The following is a 10,515-nucleotide window of genomic DNA, read 5'->3' as shown; positions in this document are numbered from 1 at the left end:
TGTGTGTTCGACCTTATCGATACCCTTATTTTCATAAGGAGGAAATTGAACATTTGGTAGCAGTGATGCTTGAGGTGGGAATAATCTGAGAGAGTCAAAGTGTGTTTTTCAGCCCTATTTTACTAGTCAAGAAAAAAGACGGGAGCTGGAGGTTCTATGTTGATTATAGAGCATTAAATGCTATTACTATTCGGGATAAATTTCCCATTCCGACCATTGATGAAATACTTGATTAAATCTTTGGTGCGAAATACTTCTCTAATATTGATTTGAGATCGAGTTACCACCAAATCTGAATGAATGAGGATTCGGTTCACATGACGGCTTTCCGCACTCACCAAGGGCATTATGAGTTTGTATTCATGCCCTTCGATCTCACTAATGCCTCTTCAACCTTTCAGTCTACTATAAATAAGGTTTTTCAACCTTATTTGAGAAAGTTTGTTGCTATTTTTTTATGATATTCTTGTCTATAGCAAGATTTTGGAGAACCACTTGCACTACCTCATGCTTACCCTTGCTATCCCATCCCAGCACCAGTTGTTCGCTAAGAGAGCAAAGTGCCTCTTTGGTCAAAGACAAGTGGAGTATTTGGGCCATATTGTGGGGTAGATGGAGTGAAAGTTGATCCATCTAAAATAGAAGCAATTCAAGTATGGCCAAAGCCAAGTTCTCTCAAATAACTTAGGGGCTTTCTTGGGTTAACGGGGTATTATTGCAAGTTTGTGGCTAAGTATGCACAAATTGCTCATCCTTTGACTGAGTTACTCAAGAAAAATAATTTCCATTGGGGTGAAGAGGCGGATAGAGCCTTCGAGTAGTTGAAGGCTACAATGATTCATACACCAGTCCTAACGTTACAAGATTTTTCTAGGCCTTTTACAATAGAGACGGATGCATCCCATAAGGGTATTGGTGTAGTGTTAACGCAGAACAGACATCCCCTAACCTATTTTAGTAAGAAATTGACATAGAAAATGAGTCTTGCTTCAGCTTATATCAAGGAGGTTTATACAATTACGCAATCCTTGGCTAAGTGGCGCCACTATTTATTGGGAAAGAAGTTTATTATAAAATCTGACCATTAGGAGTTAAAGGAACTAATGTCGCAGGTGGTTTTGACACTAGAGCAACAATACCACCTGGTAAAGTTGTTGAGCTATGAGTTTGATATTGAATACAGGGCTGGCAGAGTGAATCAGGTGGCGGATGCCCTCTTCCATCACCATAATTCAGACTATTAATTTATATTCCACAGCCTCACTATGGTTCAAATGGATCTTTTGGATTCTTTAAGGAGGGCTAATGCTCACTGCCCTACCATGGTACAATTACATCAGCAACTTAAAGAGGGCAAGCTTAGCGGACTATGGGAAACAGGATGGACTGCTCCTATATCGGGAAAAGCTATGGGTTCCTGATTATAATGGGTTAAGAGAATTACTCTTACATGAGTTTCACAAGTCAGTACGTGGGGGTCATGGCGGATTACTAAAAACCTATAAATATATGGCGGAATTATTCTTTTGGCTTGGAATGTGGACTACTGTCCAAAAATTTGTTTAATAATGCTGGGATTGTCAAGTTATCAAGTATGTTCCTGCACGTCCTCGGAGACTATTGCAACTACTCCCAGTGCCAAAACAGCCGTGGGTGGTGATCTCTCTCAATTTCATTGTGCAATTACCGAAATCTGCTGGGTATACTGCGATATTGGTGGTGGTGGACAGATTTACTAAAGTAGGACATTTTACTGCTCTTAAACCAGGATTTACAGTGACAAATGCAACCAAAGCATTCATCAATTATGTGGTCAAGTTACATGGAATTCTGGTTACTATGGTTTCGGATAGAGACTCTATTTTCCTAAGTAAGTTTTGGAAAACTTTGTTCAAGTTTAGTGGTACCAAACTCAACTACAACACTGCCTATCATCCACAGAGTGATGGTCAGACCGAGGTAATTAATCGCACATTGGAGCAATATCTCAAAGCCTTTAGGCACTCTTACCCGAAAATGTGGTCATCTTTTCTTGCGTGGGCTGAACTCTGTTATAATATCTCTCACCACTCCTCTCTTAATATATCACCACATGAGGCACTTTATGAGTTTTCGATGAGAACCCAACCCGGATACCATCTGAGAGCTGCCACGATCCTTGCCGTGGATGAATTTTTGAGAGTGCGCAAAGCACTGTATCGGAAACTGCATTATTCCCTTTAACGTGCACAAGAAAAAATGAAGAAACAAGTGGATCAACGCCGTCGGGAGAAAAGCTTCGAGATTGGGGATTGGGTTTCATTAAAAGTTCATCCCTATCGTTAGAAATCCTTAACCCTCAATACCTACAACAAATTACAGAAGCATTTCTACGGTCCATTCCAAGTTACTCAAAAGATTGCAAAAGCAGCGTACCGTTTGGCCTTGCCGGCTGGCTGTGCCTTGCACCTAATATTCCATGTTGCGGTGTTGAAGCAGTTCCACGAGGAGCCTCCAGTTGAGCCAGTCACGGTGATAAATCTTCCATCATCGCTGCAACCACGTATAGTCGCCATCCTCGATAATCATTCCATGGTTTCTGATGAGGGTGTGCGAACTCAAGTCTTGGTGGATTGGGAAGGGACTTACAGGGATGAGACCATGTAGGAAGACTTAGCGGAGTTGACGATGTTGTTTTCTGAGATCAACCTTGAGGACAAGGTTGTATTGGAGGGTGGGCTAATTAATAGCTCCACAATAAGCCCAATTATTGATCAGGCTATAATTTAGAAAATTAGGCAAACTCAGTGCAAATCGCAGAGCCCAAACTAATGAGAACCAAAAAATTCCCATCTTGGATGAAGGTTTTTGTTAGTAAGTGAGAAATATGGTGCAAAATAGGAGGATTATTTCTCAAGGTTGAGCTGGAGAATTAGTTAGAGGGGTTTTATAGAGGAGAAGAATCAATTCTGTTACGGAGATAAATGTATTGTGATATGTACTCATGGAGTACTCAAGGAATTCATCCTTGACTCGAAAAGAGAATTATCTTTGATGCTCTCTCTTCCATCTATTTCCATTTTCATTCAGTAACAATAAAAATCCATACACTTTTCTTCTACAATTTTAATTATTACATTTCTATATTATTCAGTATTCCTTGCTATCACAAAGGGTCCAATTTGCATGTTTAAAATTTTTTTTAACTCAAACATAAATTTGAGGATCAGATTTGTATATTTAAAAAAAATAAAAACCACTAATCTGACCCTTAGATTTATTGTATCCACAAAAAATGTAAGTTTTCACATTGTTAAAAAACACCCTTGAAATCACAACACTAAAATTAAAAGTTCACTACTTGCTTCTATTTTAAATAAAAAATATTATTTATACATTAAAATCAGTCAAATATATTATTTAATTTATTTTTAATCTATATTTTATATGTTATTATATATTTTATATTTAGTGGCTGATTTAATAGTTAATTTTAGTATACATTTATCATGGTTAATTTTAAATATTATGTTTTTTCTGTCATAGATTCATAGCATCTAAAATGTAAGTTCTAAGTTTTAGCTGGTTGAAATTTTTATTTGGATTTCTAGAATATATCAGTTGCATAAATCGGGGGTTTGCTGATATGAAAATTCTCTAAAGGTTTAGCATGTACCCAAGATACGCGCATTTTCTGATTCAGGTCAGTGTATCTGAGATAAGGAGAAAGATCCAGGGTATTACCAGACTTGTCCTCTATTTGTTTACCCATTTTGGTGTATGCTTGTTTTATGAAAATATTGTAATATTGTAGATGAAAAATAGGCCCGTAACATCGAAAGTAACTAGTTATATAGAAATTATGCTCATTACACATTAAACACATTTAATAACAATCACTACATCAAAGTGACAACATTGGAACAAAAAGGCCTAAACCCTAAACTGCATGCGTCGTCATGGATCCGAGTGGGGCGCATTAGGACACCCACGTCTGGTGTGGCCCTCTCTGCGGCAGAGCCCACATCTCTTCTCCGCACGCTCAATGGCATCCATCTCATTCTAGATCTGTGTGAATACTGACCTTTTCAATGTCTTCCTCCTCATGGCTGAGTTGTGCTTCAAGTGTACACCGTACCATGGAGGCCACATCTTTTCGTCTGGTATCGGCAGAACTCCCTCTCGTATACATTGAATACATAGGCCATCGTGTACACGGGGTCCATGAAATAACCCCACTCGATACTCGCAGCTACACATGCCGTCAGGGCGTGTCGACATGGGTAATGCAATGACTGGAATAGGCCGTAGTCGCATGTATGCTCGGTCAGATGAACCCAATACAAAGTCTGTGACCAACCATACACCGGCTCCATCTCTTCCACGCTAAAAACGGATGCCCTACGATCACAATGGGTGACTCACAACATCGGCAGACTCTCTCTGTTCTTATCTATAGCTGCCAACAGCCGTTGCGAATAGATCTGTCCACCCTGTAATTGAGCATGTGCTTCACGTCCTCTGCGCACGAACAACTATTGCAACCTCTCATATGTTGTCCGAAAAATTGCTACCACTGGAAGATTCCTCGTTCCCTTTAACACGGCATTTATACACTCCGATAGGTTCGTCGTCATGTGACCATACCAACGACCTTCGTCGCAATGTTGCAACCACAAATTCTTCCAAAAATGAAGAGCCCAATCCACCGTCTCATGGGATAGTGTACCCAAAGCATCAAAGTACCAGTCGCATCCCTCCTTACTTGGACTGTACACAGCATTTATAAGGTACCTCTTACCTTCGGCCGATTTGAACCTGTAATTGAAGTTTGAAGCCATGTGCCGGATGTAGTAAGCATGATATGCTGACGGAGGATGCCATCCACTATAAGGTGCATTAAGAGCGGTGCGAATGGCCTATGATCTATCTGATATGATCAGGATTCTTGGATGTGGAGTAACATGCTATTTCAAATTTAAGAGGAAAAACGACCATGATTTCGTTGTTTCAGATTCCACTGATGAGAAAACTATGGGAAGAATATTGTTGTTACCATCTTGAGCCACAACAATTAAAATCACGCCCCCATACTTGCCGTACAAATGTGTTCCGTCTACCAATACAAACGGCTCGTAATGCTTAAATTCTTCAATACATGGAGAAAATGCCCAGAAAGCATTATCAAATTGACTCCACTCTCCGTCAATTTTATTCCCGTTGTAATAAGGGACATCAATGCATTCATGTATCGTAATTGGGAGGCACTCCTGCAAAGCTTGTAAGAGTGTCGGAATCCTATTGTATGACTCTTCCCAGTCGCCATAGAACTTAGCAATTGTCTTTTTGTTTTACCATCCACACCTTCCGATACGAAGGCTTAAAATGGTAACTCTGATGGACAGCACTTTGCAACATTGGGATAGACATCAACGGATCAGTCTTTATCATAGATAACACGACCTTGCAAATTAACCCACTATCCAGTTGCGCATGGTCCTGAAACATGGTTGGTGCCAGACAGGTATGAGATCCAACGAACCGATGTACCTCCCTACGAATTTTGCTTCAATGTCAACATGCTAAACAAAAAACTAACTTATAGAGTCTAATGCATCCATAATATAACGTAAAATATACTAGTAATTCAAGTTCTGTCGTAATGCTACATGAAGACTTCATGGACAACCATTGGTGAATTGCTTGCATCGACAGTGATATTTAAGCCTGTCTGACACCAACACTCTGTACTCTGCATTCTGTCGAATATTGTAGTTCTTCACCGCCATTAGAACTGCTTCTCGATTGCTGAACCTATGCCCAATTCAAAATTCCACCCCACCATTTGTGTTGTAATCCTCCCCGTCCCCAACGTTCAATAGATCATCCGGCTGCATTGCATCCAAGTTCAACGTTTGATAATGGCTAGGAACATCTGACAGTCAAAGAATGGCCAAAGCGGAGGCAACAGAAACCTACCAACGCTGCTGCTGGGAGTCTCCAGCACAAACTCATTTTCTGACAATGTATCGCTTGACAACCCGGCCCCGGCAACATAGGTTGAATCGTCTTCACTGTCGGAATCGTCGGCACTATCATGAGGCTGGGCAGAGTGGATCGGTGTCGCATCGAGCGGCATGACTTCAAGAGCCGAAGGAGACGGCCCACCCCCAACAACTACATCACGGATCGCAGCATATAACTCCATCACATGTTGGACATCAGTCGTGCATGTAGGTCGAACATTACCCTCACGTGCTGATCCCCATCTATCCAGAATAACCGGTTCGTAAATCCACCGTTCGGAAGCGCATATAGAAATCTATATGCAACCCTCCCAACCTCCTTTGTTCCTACTCCTCCCATATTGCTTAGCATGACTGTCTTTAGCGCATCCAGGATATCAATCGAGTAAGTGTGCAACTCACAGTCTTGTCAGACTCAAAAATCACTCCCTCATCATCGTATCTGACTATCCCACTCGGATAAATCACCCCAAAGAAGTATTGATTATTCTCCATCAGAACAAAACTGAAAGAAGAGAAAGAAAAGAATGATTTGTGAATTGTGTGAAGATAAGTATTGGGATGGTCTTTATAAATAGACTTATTCTACAACATACCTTGGATACAGAGACATCTATACTATAATACACATATCTTGGGTGTTGATACCCTAATTATAATCTTGAGTATATCTCGGATGCTGTGGGGGGCATTTGGATCTTTCCCCTTTTCTCTGATGTACTGACCCGAATCAGAAAACGAGTATATCTCGGGTGCAGTATATCCAAGATATGCTTATGTTCATATCACGGTTGCACTCGATATATAGTTCGCAAACACCCTATCATAGCACAAGGGTCAGTGCACCCGAGATGTAATCATTTTGGAGAATGACTTTCAGTACCCGAGATATGATTGAAAAAATATTTTAATAATTTCTTTGATGTTTATTTATTTTGGTAAATACTATATTTATTTAATTTAAACAAAAATAAAAAAATTCCCCATTTCCATCGTCTAGTTTTCATACTCTGTTTTGTTTGCAACGCTGGCTACACTTTTCATGCAAGAACAAAAGCCGAATTCCTATCCCCAAAATATAACCATTTCGTCATGGATTTAATTTTCGAATATTCTTCATCAGCACTAGAGCCTTGAAATGATTCGTTCAGTTCAGCACAGAGCATCATTAAAAGCTGGAACTAAACCCTCATTTGGTAAACGCAGTTTTCCTTTTAGAGCTTCAATAGGTAAACTTTAGTCATGTGTGATTGCTGCCATGAAACTGGTATTCTGTACATTGTTGAACGTTCAGTCTGTTGTGACCAAACTTCTCTGACAATTTTATTAGCATCCTCTAACTCACACCATCTCTCAGGTCACAGCACCTCCGGGTAGCTAACACTCACTCTCTAAGTGATAGACAGTGGCATTTGAATGAGTACTTATCCATTCTCTAGAGACTAATCCTCCAATCCAACCTTTCCCTGATTAGTTTCCCATCATAATATCTATCACCCTAAGTAAACTGACTACCAATAAAGCCCAGGTAAAAAAAAACTACAATATTCAATAAATTAGCAAAAGAGAGACAGAATTTGGTGTCGTGGTTCTACCTCCATGATTTTTGGCGAATGATTTGAAAAGCAATATTCTTAGGAAGGAGGTGGAAAAAAATTACAAAAATCACAGATTGACAAAAATGGCAGAGAAAGGAGAAGAGAGAAAGTTTTGCAATAATTTACAGATCATAACAGTTACATTATTTTGTTGACGTAGAGAGATTGGAAAAAGAAAAGAAAGCAAAGGAAAAGAAAAATTGAGATCAAAATCCAACCCCCGCTGCGCCGCCAACTCCAACCGGTGCTGGAGGATGTGGCTCCGTCAGCTTCCTATTGTTCCACGAACACGCTTCCGGAGCTAGCTTAGCCGCTGACCTTCTCGGCTCCGACTTGCACCGCTTTAGAGCCGAACCCTCTCCTGCATTTGTCCCTACCGCCGACGCCACGGCTGCGGCCGGAAATGAGAACGATGACCTCCCCGGTTGCACCTGCTGCGGCTGAACAGCCGCCGTCGGCGGAGGCGGCGGCTTGTTGTCCACGGCGGCCATCCGCTTCTTGTGTTGACGATCTCCTCCACTGGATTTCGCCGCTGGCCTCGGCGGCAGCCACCGTACGAAGTCGGCGGTGCAGATCCACGTCTCCCTGGAAACCTCCATTGACAGCTTGGGTTCGCACATCATCAAAAGCAAGCATTCTGGTAATGCTCCACTTTCTCTCTCCTTTGACCTATTTTCTTCTTCCACGGGTTTCTCCTCTGAAGTCATTTTCACTGTTGACCCTTTGGCATCATCAATTCCTGAAAGTGCAGAGTGTGCAGTAGTTGAAGAAAGCTCAGATCTCTGTGCGACGTCGTTTTCCTCACCATAACTAGTCACTTCTCCAATAGCTTCCTCTTCTTTTTCAACATCTCCTTTCGCTTCTTCGATGACCACTTGATTGCCTTCATTATTTGCTGCCTCTGTTTCTTCTTTACTAACAAAAGCAAGTGTACTTTTTCCACTCTCATCATGAATCGCAACATTGTAATTCTTTTCCACTTCCTTGTTAGAGTCCTCTTCCATTTGCATTTGGGCCTCTTCAGCTTCTCTTTCTTCTTGTGTTGCCTGAACACTTGGCTCCCAAAACCTGTTAGCGAGGGCAGCCATTTTGACAGGGTCAGATCTGCACCTCATCAACAACAGAGCATTCTTTGGAGGGATGCATATGCTAACTCTAGCTTTCTCTTCCTCCTCACTCTTGAGATTGTCTATATCGATGTCAATGTCTTCAAACACGTGCCTCCTCCTTCTGTTGCTTCTCTCAGGGCTGTTATTGTTGTCTCCTTGGGTTTCATCTTCTTCACTACCTCCCATTATAAGTTCAATCTCCCTTCCCTTATGGGGATCACTCCCTTCTTGAAGAGTCACCACCCAACTTCCAACTGCTGCCCCTTCTTCTTCTGCCTTGGCCGAATGTTTTTCCCTCCCGCAAGAAGACCTGCAACTGAAGAAGCAGCTGAATTCAGAACCAAACGCTCTCAGAGCTTCGCATATTGCTGAAGGAACGTGAACCCATCGTTGGTTCCGTTGAGACAAACACTCCTGCTGTAAGCTCTGGCTTCTTTGCGACTTCTGTCGGTTGAGATCTCCACCGTGAAAGCTTTGTTCGCCTCTGCTCCTGAAGCTCGCTTCTCCTCCTCCGCCTCCTCTTCTCTTAGATCTCCCTCTCATCTTCTTCCCCTGTTTCAACACTCTCACTTGTCCAATGCATGTGACCTTCGGGGATGAAGGCTCTGGGTTTACGTATCCCGGTCCTCGCTTTCTACCACCGGATCGGAACATCGCTGGGTTCGGTGAGGCCTGGCTGCCGCCGCCACCACCTTTGGTGCTGCCACTGCTTGCTAGCTTTCTCGTTAAGTGAGGTGCGTCTTTGCTATGGCTTGGGCTGAGAATGGATTTTGAAGAGAGCTTCATAGATTTGGAAATAAAATTATGAGAGGAGAATGGAGATAGAGATGTGATCCGGTTTCGGGTGCTGTATCTTGATTCTTGAAGCTACTTGTGGTGCATTGGGGTATGGGTGGGGTTCTCTATGGCCATTGTGGTTTTTCTTCTTGGCTTTCTAGTTTCAACGAATGCAGTCAACTATGAAATGTGGACATTGAAAGTGGAGTGCGTGAATGATAGACGGGAACGAGTTTTGTTGGGGGATCCTAAGCTCGCTAGCTAGGTCATCACTCATTCAGTCAATAAGGCTTTGAACAGAAAAGAAAACTGACAAATGAATGGAAGCCTTTGCTTAGTTGTAGGGTACAGATTGTAGGGCATCATTTGATAGAGAGAGAGAGAGTGATGAGAGAACCAGCTGAATGGAACATGACAAAATACTGTCTGTTGTTTTTTATTTTAAAATTTTGAAACTCCACTGTAAAATATATCACTGTATCAGTGCATTAACGTGTTGTGTCTCCTTTGTGTCTCTCAACGTTTTCATGTTCAAAGTATATTAATCAAAGAAGATACATGTTCATGTGCAAAAATCATTTTCATTTTTCCAATGCAACTAAAACTAAGGAGAGGGAGAAAGAAAAGAATTGGACTAATGCTTGCTCTAAACATCACAAGGGAAGTCATGAATTATTTTAGTCTAAGGTTTTTTATAAATTAAATGTGTTAAATTAATTTCTTAAAAAACTAAAAAAAAATAATTTAACTTATATTTTTCAGTTATAAGAATTATTTTGATAAATGCAAACTCATAGACATCAAATAGTTTACTCACATAATAACCTAGAAAAGATTCTATTATAAATACAGCACACTAACAAAAATATGTTTTTTTTTTCGTATGTGTAATTTAATGTGATTGTAATTTTTAAAAACTTCATGCCAAAATATATATGTACGAAGAAAGTAGGGTCTGGGAACTGCTTACTGGTCATCACAGCTGGTAAATAATTGTTCGCATGTCAAATAACAATAATACCCTTG

At 41.0% G+C, this 10,515-nt stretch overlaps 2 protein-coding genes across 2 annotated transcripts; both read right to left on the bottom strand.

The window, feature by feature from the left end:
* Positions 1-4,946: 4,946 nt before the first annotated feature.
* On the bottom strand, positions 4,947-5,768 carry LOC112775817 (uncharacterized). Its single transcript, XM_025819702.1, has 3 exons — positions 5,722-5,768; positions 5,335-5,533; positions 4,947-5,249 (listed from the first exon to the last, which is right to left on the bottom strand). The coding sequence occupies exons 1-3, from the start codon at positions 5,766-5,768 to the stop codon at positions 4,947-4,949; spliced, it is 549 nt and encodes a 182-aa protein (XP_025675487.1).
* A 1,933-nt stretch (positions 5,769-7,701) lies between these two features.
* LOC112790136 (uncharacterized) lies at positions 7,702-9,989 on the bottom strand. The gene has a single exon (XM_025832385.3). It carries the CDS (start codon positions 9,496-9,498, stop codon positions 7,810-7,812), a length of 1,689 nt encoding a protein of 562 aa, XP_025688170.1. The 5' UTR covers positions 9,499-9,989; the 3' UTR covers positions 7,702-7,809.
* Positions 9,990-10,515: the final 526 nt, after the last annotated feature.

The sequence above is a fragment of the Arachis hypogaea genome, chromosome 3 (genome assembly GCF_003086295.3).
Source record: "Arachis hypogaea cultivar Tifrunner chromosome 3, arahy.Tifrunner.gnm2.J5K5, whole genome shotgun sequence".
In the NCBI taxonomy this organism is placed as follows: domain Eukaryota; kingdom Viridiplantae; phylum Streptophyta; class Magnoliopsida; order Fabales; family Fabaceae; genus Arachis; species Arachis hypogaea.
Note: the sequence above shows the minus strand (reverse complement) of the source record. Positions and strands in the feature narration are given on the sequence as shown.

Coding starts and splice junctions, on each gene's coding strand:
- LOC112790136 (XM_025832385.3), bottom strand. CDS start 9,498: ATGAAGCTCTCTTCAAAATCCATTCTCAGCCCAAGCCATAGCAAAGAC.
- LOC112775817 (XM_025819702.1), bottom strand. CDS start 5,768: ATGGCGGTGAAGAACTACAATATTCGACAGAATGCAGAGTACAGAGT. Junction 5,534..5,721: donor CAGAATGCAGAGTACAGAGT/GTTGGTGTCAGA, acceptor CAAAATTCGTAG/GGAGGTACATCGGTTCGTTG. Junction 5,250..5,334: donor CGTATCGGAAGGTGTGGATG/GTAAAACAAAAA, acceptor CAAGCTTTGCAG/GAGTGCCTCCCAATTACGAT.